The 27,100-nt window shown below is 37.5% G+C and overlaps 1 protein-coding gene across 1 annotated transcript; it reads left to right on the top strand.

Moving 5' to 3' along the window:
- The first annotated feature begins 5,630 nt into the window (after positions 1 to 5,630).
- LOC141695979 (uncharacterized) lies at positions 5,631 to 6,422 on the top strand. Its single transcript, XM_074500179.1, has one exon. It carries the CDS (start codon positions 5,631 to 5,633, stop codon positions 6,420 to 6,422), a length of 792 nt encoding a protein of 263 aa, XP_074356280.1.
- Positions 6,423 to 27,100: the final 20,678 nt, after the last annotated feature.

Raw genomic sequence — 27,100 nt, 5'->3', positions numbered from 1 at the left:
CATAACACAAGTTGTTGTACATCTGGAAATAGTAGAACAGAAGCTTACAAATCCTGATATGCTAAATCATCTGAAAGCATCATCAACTTTAGTTGTCAGATCCTTACACACAGCTCAAGAAGAAACTACTACTTAAATCAATCAAATCAAGGAATCATTGATTGATTTGAAGCTGACTACTCATCAGGAAATTCAGAAATAAACTGCACCAATAGTTGTTAGGAAAACTTTAATTGAAGCCAGTCAAGCTAGATTGGAAGCTAAACAAGATCAAATGTCTTATCAATTTACAGAAGTACAGAATTCAATGGAGCTGATTCTTTCTCTACTGCTTGGTGATGATGCCAAAAAGGGGGAGAAAATTGTTAAATCTAAATACAAATAGCTGACATTGACAGATACTGATTATGAAAATCCTGATGGAGTTAATAAGGGGGGACAGAAGGATAATAAAAAGAGAAGAGGTGAAGAGCTAGTTGGAGTTAGTGGTTCATCAAAAGCAATCACTAGATTTCAATCTAGACAAAGTGGAGAAAGTAAGAAGAATGAAAGAAAAGTAGAAGATTTGAATGTGACTACAAATATGCAAGAATCTTTACAAGTCACAACTATTACTAATGAAGACCATTGTATTTTAGAGATAGAAACTGGTGCTGAACGAAGTCAATATCTTCAAAATCTGAAAGTTAAAGGAAGAAAGATAACTCTGTTTTACAAGGATCCAAAGATTCAATTATTTGACTCTGAGGTGAGTGGAAGAATATTTGTAAGAGAAAATCCTGGAGTTGATCTTGAACAACTAAGGTAAATGGAGGAAGACTTCAAGAATTCCATAAAGACAGCAAATGCTAATATTGCTTTTATTTCTCAAGTACTTTATAAAGATGATCCTTCTAACAGACCAACCAGAGGTGTAGTTATAAGGGAAATCAGGCAGGCAGAAGATGAAAGATCTCTCAGATCACAAGTTACTGTAACTGTTGACAAGAAGCTTAAAGGAAAAGAGAAGATAAGAGAGAAGTCAAAGATTTCAAAGTCTAAAGCCAAAGTTATTGTAAAGAAGAAATCATTATATAAGGAAACTAAATCTCAAGTACTGATAGATCCAATCTACACAGTAGTTCAAGCTTATGATACTGAAGAAAAATGTGAAGAAGAAGAAATCAACCAAGCTAAACGAAGAAGGAAGATTTATGGAGCTGACTGGGATGATGAACTGAAATTAACCTCTGACATTGCTCAAGTTAAAGAAGTAGTTCAGTGTGAAGAGTAAAGTCTGATATTCACTAAAGCAAGATTAAATATGCATACTTGATTCATGCATTTAAATAGTTTTACATCATCAATTGGAACTTGTCCATATTTCCATAATGAACAAGTTGGGGGAGATTGTTAGGAGTAATTGATGATATCAAGCAGAAACTATCAGAAGTTCACATCAGAAGTTATATATCAACGGATGATGATGATGTCAACGGATGATAATATCGACGGATGATGATGTCAACGGATGATGAAATCATTATTTATCACATCAGTTGATCTTCGATAAGGAAAAGGAAACAGGAACTTAAGGCGGTGAAGGACTTTATCTCATAATCATTGTACAGGTTTCCTTGTTATTAATAGAATAGGATTTCTTATACATTGTGTAGTTGTGCTCTATATAAAGCACAAATTAGGTTCATGCTATAAGCATTGCGACATTGTTATATCTTTCGCATAACCTAGCAGCTCTCAAGAATAATTGTTCATCCTTTCGAGAGAGTACGTTTATAATAAGTTTTTATCTGATAATATAAAAACTGTTGATCCTGTTGAGGTTTTGTCGAATTAATTGTATTAACTGTATTCACTCCCCTGTACGGTTGATTAAGGGCCTAACAATTTAAATTTGCAATCTTTTTCGATATGACCAAATTTACTGCAATAATTACATTAAAGCTTACCTTTGAACCAACATTTAGATGTTACGTAGCTGGTCTTTTTGCAGATGTTGCAATATAATTTGGAGTTAAAACTTGTACCTTTCTCATTATTTTCAACCTTTTTATTGCTGGTAAAATTTTGTTTCCTTTTTTGCCAATCTGTCTTTCTTGTTGTAACCACCCTTTTTTGCAAATTGTTGTGGCTTTAGCTTTGTTCTTGACTGAAATGCATTTTCAGTTTGTTCGATTTGTTTAAATCTTCTCTTTTCGTGTGCTTGCAGCGATCCCATTAATTCTTATATTGTTGACTTGCTGAGATCTTTCGTTTCTTCGATAACATCACATATTTTCATACTTATCTACCAACCTGATTAAGATTTTCTCCACAAAATGCTGGTTAGTTATATTATCATCATAACTTCACATCTGATTCATAATTTCCATTACTCGAGCGTGATAGTTTTGAATATTTTCAGATTCCTTCATTCTCAAATTCTGAATATCTTTTTTAAGAGCTTGAAGTTTAATACTTCCTACCTTATCATCTCCATGAAATTCTGCTTCAAGAATGTCCCATGCTTCTTTTGCAGTACTGGATGCTCCTGAAATTCGAGAAAAGATCAGTTTTGTGACCCTCATTTGAAGCTTGCTCTTGAAATCCCAGATTGGAATCGAAACGCTGCCCTGATGTCAATTTTTAGGAAACTAATTGAGTTGCCACTGCAGAGCTCTTTGAGAACAGATGTATAAAAGAACTTGTATTTTTCTAATTAATTAATTGTCTTGACTGAATATAATGCTTTATATATATATAGGCTTTACAGAAGTTTTTAGAAATTATTTGACAGTTGATTCAATGAACCTACAGATACTTCTAGATGATCAAACTGCAAGGTTCATGAACTTACAATTAATATATGATCTTCCTAGAATATATCAGAGAAACAAAAAAAAATAACCAAAATTTGTTCTCTTCAGTATTCTTACAGTAATTTGAAAACATAAAGAAATCTAAACCTGTTTCCTCTGTGATTGGCCTATTATATAACAAATTTCTCAGATTATTTTTACAATTAAATCAAAATTTCTCTCGAGCTTCCTGAATCTAGTATATTATTTGACGCTGGTGATTGTGTAGTTATGGAAGACTTGGGAAAAGGAAAAGTTATCACACTTCATGCAATTATTATACACCCAAAACTGCTGGAAGCCAGGGATGAAAACCTTAGCAAGCTCGATGAGACGTCTGAAAATTGACAAGTTTAGACTGTGTGAAAGGCTGTCCTTTCCTGATGTCAAGTCAAACTTTAACATTAGTCTTCATGGATTTGAGAACAATGTTCGTGTTATCTACAATTAAAATGAGAAAAATATTCGATAAACCATAGTGAAAATTTTATTCAGAGTTTCGCTTAGCAAAAAGTTAAATCATGATTGAGGTTTCTCTGTGCTTATATTGGACAAATCTTCTAAATACTTATATGCCTTGTCAACCCTTCTTTAATCTAACTATTTGTAACGTGAAAGGAAGACAAATGATAGTGTATGATCTTACTTGGGTGTTTCTACTTTTCAGTGTGCTCTTCGCTACCACTGTAAAAGTTTGGGCAGTTGCTGCTGCCAAATTCTGCGTAAGTAAATTCTCTGAGAGACAACAGCAACTTTCTCAAGAATCATACTTAACGTCTTCGGATCTGCATCAACTCAGATATAATGGGTATAAAGAGCAATTTCTTTTCTATTAGATAGCACAATGTCATTCAGCCCTGGAATTGAATGTACTACTAAAATATCGTACTATCATTTTAATTGCAAGTTTGTTGCCCTCTACGGTGCTGCAAATACCCATATATAACTTCAAATGTTGATATATATTGCTAGGGGAGGTTCAATGGTGCTAGATAGTTTAGAAATTAAAAACTTTTCTCTTTCAATGCAAAACTATTTCCGACCAAATTTTAGTTGGAACCGAGAGTCAAAAAGGATTATGTCAAGATATACTTTAGTGATCATTTCACCGTTCGTGCATTCGTTACTAGCAACAAGTTTCCAACAAAATTATGTGCATTCGTCACGAGCCACAAAATTGACTACCGGAATGGTATGACATACACGAAACTTAAAACACACGTGTGCTAAAGAAAACAAATAAGAAATGATATCATTTGGAAAAGTCAAAGCCACAAGGGTACCATTGAGAATATCCTTTTTAAACTTTTGATATGTGTATTCATTATTTAGAACTCGCAAATCAAAACGCATATTGGTGCCTTTTGTTGCTTTTCTGTTTGATAAAAACAAAGCCCATGGCATACAAGGGGAGTAATTCAAGTCAGAGTTTGTGCATATCAAGTTGAGTTCAATAATTTTTCTCGAATTGAGGCAAGCCTAAACTCTGCATTTGAACTCGGCTAATTTACCATTTCAGTCAGGTTTGATCTTTTATCAATCATTCAAGTTTATTGAATTTTTAAACGAGTTTTCGAGCATATCAGGTTTCTTAACGAGTTTTTGAGTCTGTATCGAGTTTTCGAGTTAATTACATATTTTCCGAATTTATCTTATTCTTATCATTTTTTGAACTTTTCTGGTTTTTATCGAGTTTGGAGATTGACTTCGGTTACATACAACTATCCTTATTTTATTTTCTTTTGAAAATTATTTTTTCCTATTTAAAATGATAATAAATTTCGGAATAACACTTAAGGATTATGATAATCAGCTTTTCTAATCAATTAAATAATTTTTTAATCTCAACAATTCTTACATATTTTATAGGTGCATTTAATCTTCTTAACACAGTTTACATCTTAAGTAGTATATGAAGATAATAACAATAATTGAATATGAAATTTTTTTACTCACAACAAATATAATTTTATTTCTCCAAAATAGGCTCCACTGCACCAAGAGTCACTAACAATTCTATAAATCATATTTTAAATTTAATATCAATATTGGGTACTAATATGTAACCATCTCATAAGGTCATAATTTATAATTGTAGAAAGTACATGGATGCATGCAAAAGTCATAAACTGAATGATTATAAATCTTATGTGAAATAATTTATCTGAAAGTCATAAACTAAGTACCGTATGTACCTACCGTACTTTTAATGTTGAAAACTTTAATGTTGAGAATAAGGATTCTGAGGTAGATTTAGAGATTTTTTTCGCAGAGTTAATAAGAAAATCATGTAGAAAAATTAATCTAGGCATTTATTGTTAGATATTTACTTATCATTTTTTTGTTTTATTTTTAAATTAGGAAAGTAGATAATTAGGTGTTTAATATATTACACACAAATCAATCAATGCCTCGAGACCCTTAAGATACATATTCCTTTTAATTATTTCGGCCATTATATTGTTGAATTTAATCTCAAAGTTTATTTAATATTGGAAGTATTTTGTTTATTTGATTTAGTCCGTTATTTCAGCATAATGTTAGGAATCAGAATAAGTCAATAGTAGTTGCTTTTGTTTAGGAGTACTCCTCATATCGTGTGCTAAGTTTTAGCTGGTAGTTTCCCTGCTTGTATGTATTTAAAATAGCAGTAACTCTTTCTGAAATTAGATAAGCCAATACAACATTTCTGGCATTTCTTTCTTGTCCATTTAATCAAATCAGTTTACATTGTTAAAGAACAAGAAGTGGTATCAGAGCAAAGGAGGTCTTGGCTGACGTATAACACCAAAGATGGAGGTGAACAAAGCTAAAGGAGGAGGATCGTACAGTTTAAGCTACCCAATACTGGCAAGGAGTAACTACACGGCTTGGGCGCTTAAGATGAAGGTCGTGATGCAAGCCCAGGGAGTATGGTCTGCTATCGAGCTAAGTGATCCCAAAGTAACTGTTGAGGAGAAGGCTGACAAGGCAGATAAGGTAGCACTAGCAAAGGCTGACAAGGTAGCACTGGCGATGATTTACCAGGGAATACCTGAAGACGTACTGCTCTCCATTTCCAACAAGAAGACAGCAAAGAAATCATGGGATATGATTAAGACGCTATGCCAAGGGGCAGACAGAGCTAAGAAGGCTCGAATTCAGACTTTGAAATCTGAATTCGAAATGTTAAGCATGAATGATAATGAACAAATTGAGGACTTTCACCTGAGAATGAACGGATTGGTTACAAATATTCGGGCTTTAGGAGAAGTGATGGAAGAATCGTATGTCGTCAAAAAACTGCTCCGTGCAGTCCCAGCAAAATTCGTGCAAATAACCTCCACATTGGAGCAATTTGGCGATATGGAAACAATGACAGTAGAGGAGGCTGTTGGGTCGCTCAAAGCACATGAAGAACGGGTCAAGGGAAAGACAAACACCAAAGAACAACAGCTTATGCTAACGGAGGAAGAATGGATGAGACGAAAAGGGGATGAGAAGAAATTGCTGCTCACACGTGAAGAGTGGATGAAACGAAGGAGTGGTGACGAGAGGGCTATGAAACAGAGGGGTCGTGGGAAATTCGACAAAAGCACCATCTAAGAGTTTTCGATGACCAAGAACGACTGATGATGAAGGTAAAGCGATCTCCCAATCGCCTTTACAAAATTATCATCGACACAAACAAACATGAATGTATGATGACCAAGGCAGAAGAGATTTCAAAACTCTGGCACGCTCGTCTCGGGCACGTCAATTACCAGGCTATGGCCCTCATGTCGAAATTCCAGATGGTTGAAGGGATGCCAAAGACTCTAAATCTGAGTCAAGTATGTGATGGATGTCTCATGGGAAAACAGACTAGAAAGGCGTTCCCTCACAAAGCTAACTTCAGTGCAACCAAGGTTCTCGAGCTTATACATGGTGACTTGTGCGGTCCGATCTCTCCAACAACTAACTCTGGGTACAGATACTTCTTTCTTTTGGTGGACGACTTTAGCAGATATATGTGGGTCTATTTTCTTCGAAGTAAAGACGAGGCTTTTCAGACTTTCAAAAATTTTAGAGCTTTGGTGGAGGATGGGCCTGGGAAAAGGATCAAGATATTTCGAACCGACAGAGGAGGCGAATTCAACTCTAGTGATTTTAGAGAATATTGCGAGGGAGCTGGAATTCAGAGAAATTACACGACACCCTACACACCCCAACAAAACGGGGTTGTAGAGCGTCGAAACAGAACCGTTGTAGAGATGACTAGAAGCAGCCTGAAAGAAATGCAATTACCAACCAAACTATGGGCCGAAGGAGTTAGAAATGCAGTATACATCCTCAACAGACTCCCTACACGAGCATTGACAAATCAGACTCCGTATGAGGCATGGGGAAACAAGAAACCAGAGGTGAGTCACATGCGTGTTTTTGGTTGCTTGGCCCATATGAAAACGCCAAGTGTTCATAACACAAAACTTGACGATCGAAGTAAAAGAATGGTCAACTTGGGACGTGAACCAGGAACGAAAGGATATAGGTTATATGATCCAGTGGAGAACAGGATTCAGGTCAGCCGCGACGTGATTTTCGAAGAAACGAAGCAATGGCCTTGGAGCTCACTCACAGAAGGAGAAAACACACAGGAAACACTTATTTTTCCAAGTATGTTTGAAACGAGTGAAGGTGTAACTCCAGACGACCATGAAACCACAGAGTATGAAGACTTCAATCAAAGCTCAGAACCTGACAGTTATAGTGAAAGCAGTGATCAAAGTGGAACATGTATGCCAATTCAGACTCCAAGTTCACAGTCCCAAACACATACATCAAGTTCTTCGTTTCAGTCCTCTACGGATAGAATTGATCGGGAAAACTACGATGACAGCTCGACTCCAAAGAAATTTAAATCAGTCAGAGAGATATACCAAGCTTTGGATGAAGAGTAATTGCATCTTATGGGAATAGATGAGCCAGCTAACTACACACAGGCTGTAACAGATGCTAAGTGGAGGGCTGCAATGACACAGGAGATAAGCTCCATCGAAGCAAATGAGACATGGAGACTCACAGAGCTACCACCCGATCAGAAAATCATAGGCCTAAAGTGGATTTATAAACTGAAGAAAGATGCAAACGGACAAATAGTGAAGTACAAGGCTCGTCTTGTAGCGAAGGGGTACGTACAAGAACATGGGATCGACTTTGATGAGGTTTATGCGCCTGTTACTCGAATAGAGACTGTAAGATTACTATTGGCTTTGGCAGCTAAGGAGCAGTGGGAAGTGCATCACCTTGATGTCAAGACAGCGTTTTTAAATGGTGATATAAAGGAAGATGTGTACGTTGCTCAACCTGAAGGATTTGAAAGAAAGGGGCAGGAACACTTGGTGTATAAGTTGGCGAAAGCTCTGTACGGTCTTCGCCAAGCACCACGTGCTTGGTATGCAAAATTGAATTCTTGTCTCTTGGAACTGGGATTTGTTCGTTGCCCATACGAGCATGCTGTGTATACCAGGAAGAAAGGTGCAGAAAAACTAGTGGTTGCAGTGTATGTGGACGACTTATTAATCACAGGTACGAGCAGTGATGTTATTGAGGTTTTTAAATCACAGATGAAGGCAAGGTTCGAGATGATTGACTTGGGAAAACTAAGCTATTATTTGGGAATCGAGGTTGTGCAAGGAGAGGGCTTTATTGAGTTGAAGCAGGGAGGATACGCACGCAAAATTCTCGAGAAAGCTGGCATGGCAGATTGTAACCCAACAAAGTACCCGATGGATCCAAAGGAACATCTTAGTCGTGATGAGCCTGGAAAGTTGGTTGATGCGACTGACTATAAAAGCATGGTGGGAGGGCTTCGGTATCTGGTTCATACTCGACCAGATATAGCCTATTCCGTGGGAGTAGTGAGCCGTTACATGGAAAAACCCACGAAGAAACACTTAGATGCTGTGAAGAGGATTCTTAGGTACATAAAGGGGACTATACAGTACGGTTTGGTGTATTCAAGGGACAGTGGCAACAACATTTTAACTGGCTTCTCAGACAGTGACTTGGGTGGTCAAGTGGACGATAGGAAAAGTACAGGAGGCATGATCTTTTACTTGAATGAGAGTGCTATCACTTGGGTGTCACAAAAACAGAAGTGTGTTGCACTTTCTTCGTGTGAGGCCGAGTTCATGGCTGCCACGACAGCTGCTTGCCAAGGTATATGGCTCAGAAACATTCTTAGTCGAATAACATTTGAAGCAGTTGGTCCAGTGGTCTTATAAATTGACAATCGAAGTGCTATAGACTTGGCAAAGAATCCCATGTTTCATGGGAGAAGCAAACATATCGATATACGCTTCCACTTTATAAGGGAATGTGTAGAACGAGGTGAAGTGGTTTTGAAGCATGTCTGTAGCAGTGATCAAAGAGCAGATATTCTGACAAAAGGAATGGCCACCATCAGGTTCGAGAAAATGAGACGATTGCTGGGTGTCAAGAACTTAGGAAGACAACTTTGAGATTAGGGGGGAGAATGTTGAATTTAATCTCAAAGTTTATTTAATATTGGAAGTATTTTATTTATTTGATTTAGTCCGTTATTTCAACATAATGTTAGGAATCAGAATAAGTCAATAGTAGTTGCTTTTGTTTAGGAGTACTCCTCATATCGTGTGCTAAGTTTTAGCTGGTAGTTTCCCTGCTTGTATGTATTTAAAATAGCAGTAACTCTTTCTGAAATTAGATAAGCCAATACAACGTTTCTGGCATTTCTTTCTTGTCCATTTAATCAAATCAGTTTACATTGTTAAAGAACAAGATATATGTCAACCTGTGTATACAATCATCTCTTTAATGACTACTAACACCAATAAATACCATTGTGTTCCTTCAAATTACTACCACTACCTTCAAAAGCTATCACTATCATCTTAGAACCATTTAAAACTTTTCAATAGCGAAGTCTAGTCGATTTTGGATCGGCTTACCAAATCAGTCGAGAGGAACTTGTTCACAGTAATTTTGGTAATTTGTTCAAGGTATGTGGTGATTTTTTCGAAAGAGTAATTTTGTGATTTCATTTGGTTCTTGCGGCTATAATTGCAATATCTCAATGTATATACACATACCATATTTTTGTTATGTATTTGTGACACATTTATGTTTAATTTAATATTTCCATTTGTCAACATGTTTGGATTCGACTGTTTTACACAAACTTTGTATCGGATTTTGTCCTAAAATTTCACATTTACGCTTAATTAATTAGTTAGATCATGCTATGGATTATTTACCAACATCAAAACCTATTTTAGTGTTCTAAGTTGTGCTAATGAAGGTCTACGCGAACAAAAGTGATTAGTAAATCATTAAGATTGGAAAAAATTTAGAATTCTTGAAAGCGATCCCAAATGTTGAGTTTTTTATCGTGTTATTGGTTAGTCTCTCATAAATGGAATTCCCCAAAATAAAAAATGACACATGTCATTTGGCAAACTTTTGGTATTCTTCTTGGGGTATGTAGAACTGCTCTTAAAATTGTAGAATCGGCGTATGACTATATTTTTTAATTACATTTATACTTGTGTAATTGTACTTTTTAAGATTACTTAAAGAGTATTCACGTTAATTATTTATGTTTATTTCCTTTTTGTGTTTTAATTAAAATTTTATCAATTCCTATTATATTTTGTTCGAACTTAGCATCTTGGTTCAATACTTAACGTATTAGTATCAAGAATTTGGGTTTCGGGGGAGACTGTTGTTAAAAAACATAATCACTAAATAAATTGATGGACTCTTTTGAAATATTTTACTCTAATGCAGGGTTGTAAATGAGTCAAAACATTCATGAGTTACTTGAACTCGGCTTGTAAATATTCGAATTTGGCTCGGTCTAAAGCGTGGCAAGCTCGAGCTATTTGAATTATGTACTAAGTTGACTTAGAGTTTCAAGTTACGTGACTCGTAAGGTTCGCGAGCCTAATCGAGCCATTGTCATTTTTAAATTTTATATATTACAAATATATTCTTAAATGAATGTTCAATATATATATATATGTATTACATTAAATGGAGTCGAACTCGGGTCGAAATGGTCAAATTCTGAGCTTTTATCAATTTTTGGTGAAATCTATTCGAGATTTTTGGACCAGGATGAAGTTTATTGAAATTTTTTATGAGCCGGACTTTAAGCTTGAAATTAAAGACTCGATCGAGATCGGTTTTTCGAATCGGTCTCAAACTCGAGCCTGACAGTGTTCTAATCGGCTCACCTGAATACACCCCTTCTCCGATGTATAAAATTCTAGTGGGAAGGTTTGGTATTGCATGAAACATAATATAAAGACCAAGGACAAGGTGATGTCACTATAGCAGGGAGATGAATGTTATTCTTCATGTGAAGTCAAGTATGTGATATTTCATCAATGTGCTTATGGGGGGACACCTTCTCAAGGAATTCAATATATGTCAAGTTTTGCACGTTAGTTTCAAGAATATTTGATGTAGTATGATAATAATTTTTCTTTTTTCGTAGTAAGATTTGAGGTCAGTGATGATTCGAGGATCTGCCTAGAACTATTGTACGTTATAATCCTAATATGACTCAAAATCGTATGTGAAATAATTTTAGGTGTATCTTAACTTCATTGCTTAATTTCATGGCTTCATAACCTTTTGACCCTTAAAGTATATTGTGTTATATTCGTTAACCCCAAATAATTAAATGATTAAACTTTGATCTTTTAACTCCCAGGGTATGAGGTTTCGTACCCTTTAATCTTTTTTATCATTAACGGTAGAAATCAGAGGGGCTAAAAAAATATTTACCCTCCGAGTTGTACCGGTACAGGTTAAAAGATACATTTGTGATATTTTGAGGGTGAAAGGTATAGCATAATATAATATAAGGGCTAACTGATAGTTACAAATTATTTTATGAAATTTATTATTATTTTATATAAGTTAATTTGGAGCTTCTAAAAATAACAAAAAAGAAGTGCTCACCAATATTATTAAATATTTTACCAAGCTTCACTTTATTGTTCACTTTTTTCCGAAATTGATCTGCATACAGATCAACCACTTGCATTATAAGACCATCTACTACCATAATACTAAATAGAATAACTTTTATACTATTTTAGTGTCAAAATTATACAATTCATAAAATCAACTCCAATCCATTTACACTAAATACCTAAATAAGAATATAATATTTTTACTTTTCCAAAAGCAAATAGCTATTTTAGATATAATAGAATATAAATGGGACATGCTGGGAATAAATTTGGTATTGTTAATAAAGGCAAGGGCATAGTAGGAATTATAAATTAAACTAAATTGGTGTAGAAATTACACCAAATTTACTTTTGACACTAAGTTTGGTGTCACGCTATTTATTTGACGTAACTTTACACTTTACACTATTATAAGTGTTTGGTTGAAGTTAGTTTTACATCAAAAGTCACATTATCATAGTGTTATAGTGTTGGGCTGGAGTTGCTCTAAGAACAATAAAAAAAGGCGTAAATGTGATGGAGATGTTAGAGACATCCAAGATGTGTTTATAAGTATCATGCATTACCATTCCTTTTTCCTTGCCATAAAATATATGAAAGATAACGAAAACAAAATTAAAACTAAAACATGTTACTATGTGTCTAACGGGAAGGGCCTTCAAGATTAACATAAATTTTGCTTACCACAAAAAATCTTGATTAGAACTATACCGAAAAAGATAAACTTGTAACTAGTATGAATGTAGTTGAAGTAATACCTTTAATATTCTCAATAAAACATTTACCTCTAGGGCTAATAAAGGAGTGTCGTTAGGGTACTTCTATACTTAAACTGAAAATTAGAGAGGTCTACTACTATAATATAATTAGAATGAAAGTAAGTATTATCCTGACTCCTCATTGATGTAGGTATGTTGGATTGCTAACCATCTATGCTGCCCAGGGAACATAATCATTCATTGTGGACACACGCTTACATAAGGTTGATAGGCTGACTTTATCTATCCGACAATATGAAAAACAAACATTTATATAGTTCATATCTTATCTCAATTCCCGGCTCTTCCTTAATCAGTTCACTAAGAAGCCACCTGCAACTTAATAAAGGAATAATGTGCTAAAAAATTCTGGTGTATATATAGTAAGCACGATCAGACGCATGCATTTGTAATTTCCTCTATTAAAATTAAATAAAATTCAGTTACAAGTTCATTTTCTTCATTATAGAATCCTCACATTCAAGCACAAGCATCATTACGGAAACACGAATTAATTAGTGGAACACTTTGAAAGGTCTATATCACAAACAACCAGGCAAGATACCTGGGGTGCTAGGATTATCCTCCTGTATTACGAACTTTTCTTTTTTGTTATTATTTCAAGCACCAAACTAGCTTATACAAAAAAAATTATAAATTTCATAAAATAATTCGTACATTATATCTCTTAGCCCTTAAACTATATTATGATATACCTTTTCACCCTCAAAGTGTCAGAAATGTAATTTTTAACCCATAACAGGACAACTCGGAGGAGGGTAAAATTTCTTTTTTTTTTTAATTCTCACACCCTGGGGTTAAAAGGTACGATTTCATTCATTTGGGACTAATGTGTATAACCCTAAATACTTTAAGAGCCAAAAGGTCATTAAGCCTAATTTCATAGAAATATTATTTGCATTGCAATAGCTAAATCCACAAGATAGGAAATATAATACATTAATACGCAGTGTCTACCAATCCAAAAATGTCAGGATCTGAAAATTTGTTTGCATGGAAAATGCCAGGAACTTGGTCTCATGGCCATATGATGATTTAGGCTTCTGAGATTATGAACAAGGTATTGTGTCCGCTATAATCATGCGAGAATCCGGTAATTGCGCAGTGTTTGCATTAGAATGAGTTGATTGTATTAGATAGTATTGAGGGAGTGACTTCATTTTTGTATCCGTCATCCTAGTCTAGTGGATTCGGCTTTAAAGAGTTGTCACTTAATCACTTCTTGTAATTATATTCTGTCAATGACGGTAATATTTGAATGAGATATGAACATTTTATTACTGAAATGTCAACTTATTTAGGTACAACATGGCACCAAAGGTAAGCTCAATAAAGATAAGAAACTCAAAATTTCTGAAGCCTCGGATGACGGATGACGAAGGATACACTATACAACAAAGACCGCTAGCTTACAATACATCAATAATGAAACATTTAATGCGGTCATTTACCTCGTTATCAAGCTAAAGTGCCAAGTTGGAGTAACAAATTTCAATAGAAGTGTCCCTATGAATCGAAGTGGCGGGGTGTTATAGTCGTTATCAAGTTGATGTGCCAAGTTGGAGTAACAAATTTCAATAGGAGTGTCCCTATGAGTCAAGTGGCTGGGTGCTATAGTATGTAGTATATACTATAGCATCCAGCCACTTCGACTCATAGGGATACTCCTTTTGAAATTTGTTACTCCAACTTGGCACAACAGCATGATAACGAGGTCCAACAGGAATGACTGCCTTATAGTTTTCATTATTGATATATTTTAACCAGTCTGTGGTGTGTATTGTATCCTTCGTCATCCGAGGCTTCAGAAATTTTGACTTCTTTATCTTTCTCGAGCTTACCTTTGGTGCCATGTTGTTGTACCTAAATAAGTTGATATTTCAGTAAGAAAAAGCTCAGATCTCATTCAAATTTTACCGTCATTGACAGAATATAGCAAGAAGAGATTAAGTGATAACTCTTTAAAGCGGAATCCACTAGGATGACTGATACAAAAATAAGCTTACTCCCTCAATATTGGACTAAACACTAGTCTGAAGAACTGGTTAAACTAATGGTTGGTTGTTATAATAGCAACTTGAATACATTTATTTTTTTCTAATATTTTTATCACATCATTAAAATATATAGATCATGACATCCATATAGTTGAATCATTCATAAATAATTTAAAAAAAAATCAAAACATAAATATATGATTAAACACTAGTTAGAAGTACTATTCGAACAATTGGTTGATTGTTAATATAACAAAAAAAATTATTTTTTCTAAATTTTTTTTCATGTCACTAAAACATATAGATCTTATGATCTTTACGGTTGTATCATTTTTAAATATTTTTTAGAAAGTCGAAACATCAATATGGTATAAAACGCTATTTAGAAGAACTGGTAAAACTACTTGTTGACTGTTAAAATAACAAAACGAATACATTTTTTTTTTTCGTATAAATTTATTATATTACTAAAATATAAAGATCTTGACATTCTTATGGTTGGATCATTCATAAATATTTTTATAAAATCGAAACATTAATATAGGACTAAACACTAGTTAGAAGTATTATCCCCACCATTGATTGATTGTTAAAATATATAGATTTATTATAAAAATATATGAGTTTAATTTTTAAAAATCCAATATTTTACATACATTCACTATGTTTAATCATCCGTACGGCTGGATTACTGGGAAAATTTTTTAAAATGTATAACACCTAAACAATCCATAAATTTTGAGTATAAAACCTAACTCAAACTTCGAACATTTTCGCTCTTTCGTTTTCTAAACGATTTTATTGTTTATAAATATTTTATTTTCCAATTTTTTTTCCTATTTTCCTCTCGCTATAAAATGACTTTTCAACTTTGAAGTAATATTTTATGGAAACATTTCGATAATTATTAAATTTTTTAAAAATAATTATAATTTATCTAAATATAAGAGAAACACGAGAATGTAAATATATAATCAACTAATGTTTTTGAATTTCACTATTAAAATGAATACATCTTTATGTCTTTACAGTTTGTTCAAGAAAAATGTGACAAACGATCAATAAAAACACGAAAATGCACATTTTTCTTTGTTTTGGTCATTGTCTACCAATACTGGTAGGAATTTAATATTTTATTTTATAGATTTATTACAAAAACATATGAGTTTAATTTTAAAAAATCCAATATTTTACATACACATCAAAAATCAATATGTCTAATCATCCGTACGGGTTGGATTACTGAAAAAAAATAAAATATATAACCCCTAAACAATCATTAAATTTTGAGTATAAAACTTAACTCGAACTTCGAACATTTTCGCTCCTTCGTTTTCTAAACGATTTTATTGTTTATAAATATTTTTATTTCCAAATTTTTTTCCTAGTTTCCTTTCGCTATAAAATGACTTTCTGCTTTTAAAATTATATTTTATCGAAATGTTTAGATATTTATTATTTTTTTGTAATAATTATAATTTATCTAAATGTAAGAGAATTACGAGAATGTAAGTATAATCAACTATTTTCTTGAATTTCACTACTAAAATGAATACATCTTTAGGTATTTAGAGTTTGTTCAACAAAAATGTGACAAACCATCAACAAAATATATGAAAATGTAAATTTTTCTTTGTTTTTGGTCATTGCCTACCAATACGGGTAGGAATTGAACGTTTTGTTTTAACAAAATTCACTTTAACTACAATAAATAACAATGAAAAAATTTCTTCTTTTTCTTCTTGCTCTTCCTTATCTTTATTTTCTTCTTCTTTATTTTCTTTTATCTTATCATCAATACATTAACACTACACAATACAAAAAAAAGGTGGTGGGTCCATTTTTAAATCTGGAAATTTTTTCCCACCAAACCTTTCAGCTGGCGAACCTCTTTTCCAACCAATATCGGTAGGAAAAAATCCTGAATTATTAAAAAGCTTCCAACATCAAAAAATAATATTTATTTTGGGTAATACGCGGACTGCTCATATGGAGGGTGGGGTCATATCTATATAAAATTTTCATCATTTCCTACCAATATCGGTAGGTTTTAAGTTCTTACCAAATCTGGTAGGAAATATCTCTGAAATGATTAATTTTAAAATAAAGTTTAATTGATTTTAAAAAGTGAGAGTTGATGACATGGATGGTGGGGTCATTTTGGTATCATTTTTCGATCAAAATCTACCAATATTGGTAGAAACTGATGTTCCTACCAATATTGGTAAGTTTTGGTGCTTGCGTGTTCAAGATTTGGGCCCCTCCGGGAGCAATTCCTACCAGATTTCGACCTGGTAGGAAATAATGGAGCAATTTCTACCAGAATTCCTTGGTAGGAAAATCTTGGTAGGAAACGGCCTTTGTTCTTGTAATGTATGGCAAACTAAACATACAACCCCAACTACACTTGAAGAAGACGATGTTGATATTGGAAAAGGTAGGCCTAACTTCTATTCATGCTCCTTCTTGGGATCTGCTGAAACTAAGCTACGTATCAGATATAAGATTATTAAATTAATGTTGGATTTGGCACCCGAATATCAGAAATTGTAATTTCATGAGATGGGTGACATGTTTTTATATTTGTGGAATTTGAACAAGGAAAGAAGTTTTAATATCTTGTTACAATCTGCAATGTGGGATCAAAACGTACAAGTTTCCTATATCTTGCTTCGGCACGTTCACCTTCAAAATTTCAAAGAAGTGTTGTGACTTGTGAGTTATTACTTTAATGTTTATATTTCGCTACGAATTAGCATGAAAATCGGGTCTGATGTAATAACTCCGGTGAGCGGGGCGGCTCCGTCCGATGCCGTTCCTAGACCTTCAGGGCGTGAATGAGGTGTAGCTGCTGTTGGGCACCTGCAAAATAATACCGGAGGGGGGTGTTGTCCCCACGGCGCCTCCGGTGTAAGAATTAGAAGCTGGTTGGGGAAGATGAAGATAGAGGACTAAGGTTGTTGTGTGTGTATAGGTTGTATGTAAGAGAGTATGTGTAATAAAAGTGTTTTTCTAACCCCTAAACCCTTCATCTTTTGGGGTATATATAGCCCAAAGGTAGGGTTTAGGGGTTTTTACCTCTAGATCAGGGCCGTTGGTTCTTGGGGGCGGAGGACGACTGGCTTGGGTGGATTTCCTACACGTGTCCAGGGGAGGACTACCTTCAGGGTGTCCTAACGGCCTCCTGACACGCGTCGTGTTTGTCTGATATGTTGGTTGTTGATAGCAGTCATCGTCACGTGCCTACGTACCCTTCCTTGGCGGGTTGTGGAATGTGCATGTGCTTGCTGGGACCCCCCTCAGGGTGATTCCGGTTACGGGATGGATTCCAGGTAGGTAGGTGATCCAGGTAGGCAGGTGATCCAGGTTATGTGCTGGATCCTCGTTAGGTTGTGATCTAGATCCTGACCACTTAATTGGTTGGGCCTGGGCTTGGGTCTCTCCACTTGATTGCAATTGGTGAGGGGGGTCTTGGTCCATCATTTGAGCCTGATACCCCTTGGATCCAGGTTGGGTCCTAGCCATATTGCTTATACCCTATCATTTGCCCCCCACTCCCTTATGCAAATTCTCTGGATGAGGGAGTAGAATATTGTCACATAGCTGTTGCTTAAGGAGAAAAAATTCTGCTTCTCTGTTGCTCCCCAATCCGGGAGTGGTGTAGTGTATACCTAATCGGATTAAGGTGAAAGAACTTAGCCGCTTTTGAAAAACTTTTGCTCCCTGGTTGCCCCCAATCTGGATCTGGTGCAGTGGATACCAATCCGGATTAAGGTAGAATAACTTGGAAGCTTTTGAAAAATTTCTGCTCCCTGGTTGCCCCCCCCCCAATCCGGGTCTGGTGTAGTGGATACCAATCCAGATTAAGGTAGAATAACTTGGAAGCTTTTGAAAAATTTCCGCTCCCTGGTTGTCCCCCAATCCGGGTCTGCTGTAGTAAGTACCAATCTGGATTAAGTTAGGTGAAATTGGTTACTTAGAGAAGATTTTGCTCCTTGTAGCGCCACAATCCGGATTAGGTATATAGGAGACCAATACGGATTAAGGTAGGTAAAATTGGTGGCTTAGAGAAGATACTGCTCCTTGTAGCCCCCAATCCGGATTGGGTATATAGGAGATCAATCCGGATTAAAGGAGTGAACTTGGTTGGTTTTAAAAAATCTATCTTTTCTATTTCCTAATCTGAATCCGTTTTAGTAGAGAGAGAGTGAGATCCGGATCGACTTCGAGTAATTTATGCTCCGAAACCTGCACTTTGTTTGTAATGATCCGGATAGGACCCCTTGATCCAGATAACCAGGAGGAATTTGTAAAAAAATTCAGTTTTTTCCCTCCCATGATTTTGAATTTTCAACAGTTATTCCCTAGAAAGTTTCCCATAATCATTACGTGGTTTGATGGGCATTTATGTGTGTGTGAATATATACATATATATATATATATATATATTTCTTTTTTGTAACTGTTGCCCGGACCAACCACGCCCTGCCACGTGACAGGGGTTGTTCACCTCTCTTTGCCTATAAAAAGTGGAGCCCTCTTTCTCTTTTATTTTTATTCTTCAGGAATTCTAACAGTCGCTCCTTTCTTTTCTCTTCTTCCCTCTCTCAAAACTTCAAGTTTCCTGGAGTTCCGAAGGGCTCAATTTCTCGATTCTCTGCCGCTCCTTCCCTGATTTTCTTCGTCAGACTTGTAAGCTTTCTTCCCCATCATCTTTTATTTTGTCTTAATTTATATTCAATTTGCTATATGATGCATGTATGTATAATGTCTTTCGAACTCGAGGTTGTATGGATCGTTTGTTTGTTTGTTGTTGTTGTGGGTTATTGTTTAGATCCGTAGGAATTTGGATGTTTTGGGTTTAATTTGGGTTAGATCTGTAGATTTTGTGTTTTATTTGGTTCGATTTTGGTTATTTTCGGTTGGATTTTGCTGGGTTTACGAAGTTTGTTCTTCATGTTCTTGATGGGAATAACTGTTTGTATATGTGAAAATCATGGATTTTGCTGTTTGATTCTTGGTTTTGTTGTTTGTGGTTAAGGGTTTTGACTTGGATCCGGGTAAGGGGTGCACAACCCGGATCCGTGGTAGCTATTTGTTAGAATCGTGAGGGTTTTCAATTTGTTTGGCTGCTTTGGATTCGGATCTGGGCATTTGCCATCAGGATCCGGGTCCATGGTTGTTTAGTTATTTAGCTTGTAGTTAACATGATCCGGATCGTTGATGTTTTTCCGGGTTGGATTTGCATTGGTGGTCCGGATCATTAGGTTATGGTAAAACTAACATAACGTACTTGATCTGGACCAATTAGCAAGATAAATAAAATATGTAGGGCCCAGGTTAACTGACCTTCATTTTAATAGGTATATGGTCCAGACCAAGAAGCGGGCTAGGAGAGTCTTTAACTGCTACCCAACCTTTTCTGGAGACGAGAGTGATCCAGATTCTTCTAGAAGAGAACAGATCTGGGTCGAGATGGTTAGGAAAGCCTCCCCTTCCACTGAGATAATTTTAAAGTTCCGGTACAAGAAGATATCAGGGAATTCAGTCCCCTTCATACCTGAGGGTTATTGGATAGATGTGAAGTACCATTTTGTTGAGAAGCCCGCTGAGATTGACAACGAAGTCTATTATAGTAGGGTTAGGTATGACAGACAGCCAAATGGTCACCCCGGGTGTACAACCAGGAAGCTCTCGAGAGGATGTTTTTCGAGTATCCTATAAGTCGGGATCATTATCAGCTGAAAGATTCATTTTCCGAGGCGGATCCGGCAGAGATGGATGAGGCAGTCCGGGCTGCGTTCCAATTGACCCCCGATGTTGAGTGGAGGTGGCCGGAACCTCACAAAAGGATCTATCAAGACGGCTTCATTCCGGTCTGGATGGAGCACCTCAGATCCGAGTGGAGCCCCCGCTGTCATATGTTTATAAAGCACCTCTGCAAGCATGTGTATAAGATATCCCCAATAAAGATTACTCTGAACGGGATAAAGTCTATGACCTGGTTCGTTGCCTATTATAACAAGTCCGGGTTCTTGCCGACTTTGAAGCTCTTCCACCAGATTTTTTATCTTTCCAAATCCAGCCAGAAGCCTTTTTACGAGATTAGGTTCCGGGCCTCGGAGTATGGTTACGGTCCGGGTAGAGTTGAGCCTATTATGTACTAGACCTCTTTAAAATTTTAGAATGGGGAGATGATTCTGCTGAAGGGATATGACCTGGCTTACCTCCCCTATTTTACAAATGTGGGTGTTCAGACCAGGTTCAATCCGGCTGTGCTTGAAGGCCGGGCATTGTCCCAAATGAGGTATTTCTGTGACTCCCTCGGATTCTAGCCGACTCGGGACACGTTTATGAACCACAAGCTGCTTTTTAAACTCGGCTGTAAGTCTTCTCAATATGAGGACCCGGATCCTTTTCCTTTAGAATCTTTCTTGCTTTGCTATTTGTTTAATCTGGATTATAAGTTCCCTTTAGTTTTCCCTTCTTGGTTGCCTGATCCGGATCTCCTGCTTCGGTTGTTGATTCGGATCCTTGTCCTTTTTGCCTTGTAGTTTAATTTCTTGCTGGCTCTTGATCTGGATTGCCTACTCCGTTCTTTGGTCCAGATCCTGGTTCCATTTTTATAATCTGTAGTTTATTTTTGTGCTCATGACCCGGATTGTGTGTTCTTCTTAGACTTGCTTTTTCTATTTGCATTTGAATTGTAGTTTGTTTAGAGAACATGCTGGCCTTTGATCTGGGTCTCTTGCTTCTCTTGATGATTCAGATCCAAGTCCTGTTTGATTCTTTGTACTACGAATTTTGTTTTGTCTAGATCCAGGTCTTTTATCATGCATTCAGATCCGGATCCTTCTATCTCGGAATTTAACCTCCTTTTCTTGTTTTTCTACAGGTTTGCCTCATTTCAACAGTGACTTTCTCAGGATCATGTCTTCTTCAGCTTATGTCGCAGCTTTCAATACCCTTGGGCTGGCTTTCAAGACCTCTAAGGGGGCCCCGGGACCTGGATCCGATTCTGCTGATCTCGAAGGCTGGGTCGAATCTTCTGTCCCTCAGAACGTCCCGAATCCGGGCCCTGGTGCATGGGACTCTGAGCTCGAGGTTCAGGAGATTCCGGGTGGCGAGAATCCTCCAAAGAAGAAAATGAAGCCAGTTCCAACCAAACCTCCCTGGGGTAAAGCTGCTATTTCTAGTCGGGTCGTCTGTGACTCGGAAGGCAAGGGCCGGATGGAGATGCTGTGAAGATAGGAACCAAGTCTTTGGTTGACCTTGCCGAGTTTATGTCTAGCATCCCCTCTGAGGATGACTGGGAGGAGGTTGAGGGATACAACATGGTTGCTACCTTGAAGAGGGTAACCGGGAAATGGGGGAAGGTAGTTATTAAATTTCTATGTTTTTAGTCCCGGATTATGCCCCCCAACTTTGTTTCTGTACTTAGTTTCTACCTTGTCTTTTTCCAGCTCGGGAGCGCCATATCCATCTGCTCGGATGTCGCTTTTACAGAGATCCGTGAGGCCGAAAACCAGGCCAGAGCTGAGAAGTTGCGAGCTGATAATTTAAAAGGTGAGCTAGACGAGGCCCGGGAGAGCTTCCAGACTGTCGAATCCGGATTGAATGAGAAGCTGAAGGAATAGCGGGACCGGGCTGATGGTCTTGCCAAGGAGGTGGAGAAGCTGAAGGTGGACCTAGCTGCTAAAGAGGATTTAAACAAGGAAGCTATAATTGTTGAGTTCAAGGCCAATGATGTGTATGACTTTGAGGTTGCCCAAGCCGGGGTGCCCAAGATTCGCAGGTCCTGGATTGTTGTTGAACGGCATATCAAAACCGATGCCTTAGCTTCCTGGGATAGCTTTTTCCAAGAATTTATGGCGGCCAAGGCAGCTGTTGAACAGGGTAAGGGGGAACCAGAACCTTCTAACGGTCCCAGCCCCAGCTTCCTTTAGACTTGTTGCAGCTTTGTTAAGCTTTTCGGGCCTTGCCCATGTAATTTCCATTTCTCAGGATCTCTGATTCCCGTATTTTAATTTGAACTATTTTTAATATTTGGATTTATTCCAGATTGATGGCAATCCAGATTCTGCTTTAAATTTTACATCCGTTGCCTTGTACTTTCCTTCCATTTTAGATAATATTTGCTTATCTTCCGGTCCAGGTAGGACACTCCATCCGGTAGTTTTTGCTTTCATGAGCAATTCGGATCCTGGCTTAAATGCACAAATGATTCTAATTCGGGTTGTGGCTATGGCCCCCAACCCGGATTGGCTTTATAGCCGGGTGGTCCCGGGTATGAAGCCTTATTAGGGTTGATTTTGCTTTTCGTATGGTATATAAATCCGGGTATATCAATCCGTATGGTTCCTTTTGACTCGGATTTGGATTCTTATCCGGGTTTGTTTTGATTTTTATATTGGATTTCAATCCGGGTATGCTACCATTCTGGGTTGATGATTGCTTATTTTGCTTTATGTACTTAGAAAACAATCTGAGTACATAATGGTTGTGGCAACCCGGATCTGGCTTCTTATCCGGATTATTTTTTGCTTATAATATTGCTTTCAATCCGGGTATGCTACCAATCCGGATTGATGTTTGCTTATTTTGCTTTATGTACTTCGAAAATAATCTGAGTACATTATGGTTGTTTTCCACCCGGATCGGGATGCTGTCCGGGTTATTTTTTGCTTGTAATATTGCTTTCAATCCGGGTATGCTACCAATCCAGATTGATGTTTTCTTATTTTTCTATATGTACTTAGAAAACAATCTGAGTACATTATGGTTGTTTTTAACACGGATCTGGATGCTTGTCCGGGTTGTTTTTTGCTTGTAATGTTGCTTTCAATCCGGGTATGACACCATATCCGGATTGACGATTGCTCTATTTACTTAGAAATTTTCTAAGTAAATAGTGGTTGCTTCTATTTTTTGCTTCCAATCCGGCTGTGAGACCATATCCAGATTATTTTTTGCTTTCTTTACTAGTAATTTAAAAGAAGTAATAACTTTCTTGGAAAGGAAAATTCTTTTCATTGACTTGAAATTTTCTTCATACAAAATATAAGATCATAGATTGGTTGCTTGCCATAGGCTACAAGTTTTTGGTTGCTTTTTCTACTGGTAGAATTTCGTAGCCAGAGTCCATGTCAAGTGTTTGGGATCTCGGATTCATCCATGTTCATGAGCTTGTATATTCCTGGCCTTAGAACTTCCTTGATTTTATAAGGGCCTTCCCATCTTGGCATTAACTTCCCAGTGTTGGTAGGATCTGAAGCTTCCGTGTCTCGAAGTACCAGGTCTCCAACTTGAAAGTTTTTGACCCGGGACTTCTTGCTGAAGTGCTCCTTAGTTTTTTCCATGTACTTCTCCATCCTTTCCACAGTCTGGTCTCGGACTTCATCAATTAGCTCAATATTTATTCTGAGCCCCTCCTCATTTGCTATTTCATCAAAGTTGATTGCTCGATGGGAGGGGTATCCTACTTCAATTGGTAGTATTGCTTCAGTTTCGTAAGCCAGTTTGAAGGGCGTTTCTCATGTGCTTGTCCGGGGGCTGGTCCTATAAGCCCATAGTACATTAGGAAATTCTTCTAGCCATTTGGTTTTGCTTTCCCTGAGCCTCTTCTCGATCCCCCAGAGAAGGATTTAATTGGTTACTTCTACTTGGCCATTCCCTTGAGGGTAGGCTACAGATGATTTCTTTTGCCGGATACCCCGTTCTTGAAGGTAGGATTCAAATTCTGCTCCAACAAACTGTGGCCCATTATCCGAGACCAGTACTCTCGGGATCCCGAACCTTATCAAAATGTTATCCATAAACTTGATGCAATCTTGCTGGTTTATTGTTCTCATGGCCTTTGCCTCTACCCATTTGTTCATATAATCAATTGAGACTAGCAAGTACCTGAGGTCTCCTCTGGCCCTGGGCAAGGGTCCCATGATGTCAATGCCCCATACAGCAAATGGGATTGGTGACAAGACTGAAGAGGGTAGGACTGGGCTCGTCCGGGTGAAATTGCTGAAAAGCTGGCATTCCTTGCATTTTTTTCACAAAATCTATTGCATCCTGGTGAATAGTTGGCCAGTAGTACCCTTGTCTTATGATCTTATGAGCTAGGGCCTTTGCGGACATATGATCCCCACATATCCCTTCGTGAACTTTCATCAGACAGAACTGTATCTCCCCTGGGCCGATGCACTTTAGGATTGGAGATGAGAAGGTTCGGCGATAGAGTATCCCCTCTTCAATGAAGAATTTTGCTTCCATGGCTTTTAACCTTTGAGCCTTCCCTTTGTCTTTCGGGAGCTCTCCCTTCTCCAAGTAGTTGATAAATGGAGTCATCGAATTTGGGATGTTGTCTATTTCCATGACCTCTTCAGATTCTATGTTTGGTCTCTGTAACTCTTCGAAGTAGACGGAGCAATCCAGATCTGATGAGTTTTGAACCAGTTTAGATAGCATATCAGCCTCTGAATTCTCTTCTCTACAGATTTGAATGACTTGTGTTTTTGGTATTGAGGCGAGGTAGCTTTGGACCAGAGCCTGGTACTTGGCTAAAACTGGATCGTTGGCTATGTACTCGCCATTTATTTACTTTACTATGATCTGGGAGTCGCTGTAGATTTTGAGGTTCTTGATCATGAGTGCCTTGGCTAGCTTCAATCCTATTATTAGGGCCTCGTACTCTGCTTGGTTGTTTGTTGCTGAAAAGCCAAAGGAGATTGATGTTTGAATTGTGAATCCTTCTGGGCTCTTTAGGATGAGCCCGGCTCCTGACCTTTCATTTATTGAAGAACCATCAACTTTGAGAGCCCAGGCTCCTATGTCTTGATCAGTGTTTCTCTCAGGGTCAATGCTCATGGGCACAGGCTCTTCTTCCGGGAAATTATATTCTATGATGAAACCAGCTAGAGCCTGGGCTTTGATTGCTGTTCTTGGGATGAAACTCAAATTGAATTGGCTTAGCTCAACCGCCCAAATTACCAACCTTCCCGAGATATCTGGTTTATGTATTATCTTCCTTAAGGGTTGGTTAGTTACCATCCGTATCTCCCTTCCCTGGAAGTACTGCCTAAGCTTTCCGGATGTTGTGACCAAGGAAAAAGCGAACTTTTCTAGCCTTGGGTATCGGGTCTCCGCATCTTTTAGCACTTGGCTCACATAATAAACTGGTTATTATTTGCCGTGCTCTTCCCTGATCAGGGCTGCTCCAACTGCCAGGGCCTCCGCTGATAGGTAAAGGGATAGGGGCTCCCCGGGTTGGGCTTTGGTTAACAAAGGGGGTTAAGAAAGGTACCTTTTAATTTCATCAAATGCGCTTTGGCATTATGGGCTCCAATTAACTTCTTTCTTGTTGGTTTCTCCTTTTAACAGGTCAAAGAATGGTAGGCATCTTTCGGCTTGCTTTGAGATGAATCTTCTAAGTGCTGCCAGTGACCCTGCCAGCTTCTGCACATCCTTTTGTGTTTTGGGAGGCTTCATCTCCTGGATTGCCTTATCTTTTCTAGGTTGGCTTCAATTCCCCGATTGCTTATCATGAATCTAAGAAATTTTCCTGCCCCTACTCCGAATGTGCACTTTTCTGGATTAAGCCCGAGTGAGTGTTTTCTCAAGTTATCAAAGCATTCTCTTAGGTCTCCTATGTGACCGGGGATGCTTGTGGACTTTACAATCATATCGTCAACATAGGATTCCAGGTTCCTTCCAATCTGGTTTTTGAAGATTTTGTTCATTGATCTCTGGTAGGTTGTTCCCGCATTAGTCAATCCGAAAGGCAGCATTATATAGACATAGACCGCCCTGTGGGTAATGAAGGCTGTCTTTAGGATATCCTTAGGATCCATCTTGATCTGGTTGTACCCCGAGTAGGCGTCCATGAAACTCAGCATGACGTGCCCGGATGTCCGTCAATCAATTGATCAATATTTGGCAATGGGTAAGGATCTTTGGGGCATGCACTGTTTAAGTCTGTGTAGTCAATACACATTCTCCATTTCCTGTTTTCCTTTTTTACCATCACAACATTTGCCAACCATTCTGGGTACTTGACTTCGCATATGATCCCAGCTTTGAGTAGTTTCTCAATTTCTTCATCTATTGCTTTCTGCCTTTCTGGTGCCAAATTCCTCCTCTTCTGCTTAACTGGCTTCCTCTCGGGGTTGACGTCTAAGCTATGCATTGCTTTGGATTCATCCAACCCGGGCATGTTTCTTGGGTTCCAGGCAAATATATCAGAGTACCCTTGGAGTATTGATACCAGTTCTTCTTTGAAGGTAGCCTCAAGTCCGGATCCTATCTTTACTTTCTTGGAAGGATCATTTGCACTGATCAGAATTATTTCCATTTCTGCAACGGCCTCAATCTTGGAATAATCCATATTTGACACCAACTGCTGGATCCGGGCATCTGCATTCTTCTTCATGTAGACCTGACCCTGGGCTGTCATTTCTTTTTGGTTGCTTTCTTCTACTTGATTTGTTTCTTGGTTGCTTGCACAGCAAGAT

Source organism: Apium graveolens, chromosome 11, assembly GCF_009905375.1.
Source record: "Apium graveolens cultivar Ventura chromosome 11, ASM990537v1, whole genome shotgun sequence".
In the NCBI taxonomy this organism is placed as follows: Eukaryota; Viridiplantae; Streptophyta; class Magnoliopsida; order Apiales; family Apiaceae; genus Apium; species Apium graveolens.
Note: the sequence above shows the minus strand (reverse complement) of the source record. Positions and strands in the feature narration are given on the sequence as shown.

Coding starts and splice junctions, on each gene's coding strand:
- LOC141695979 (XM_074500179.1), top strand. CDS start 5,631: ATGGAGGTGAACAAAGCTAAAGGAGGAGGATCGTACAGTTTAAGCTAC.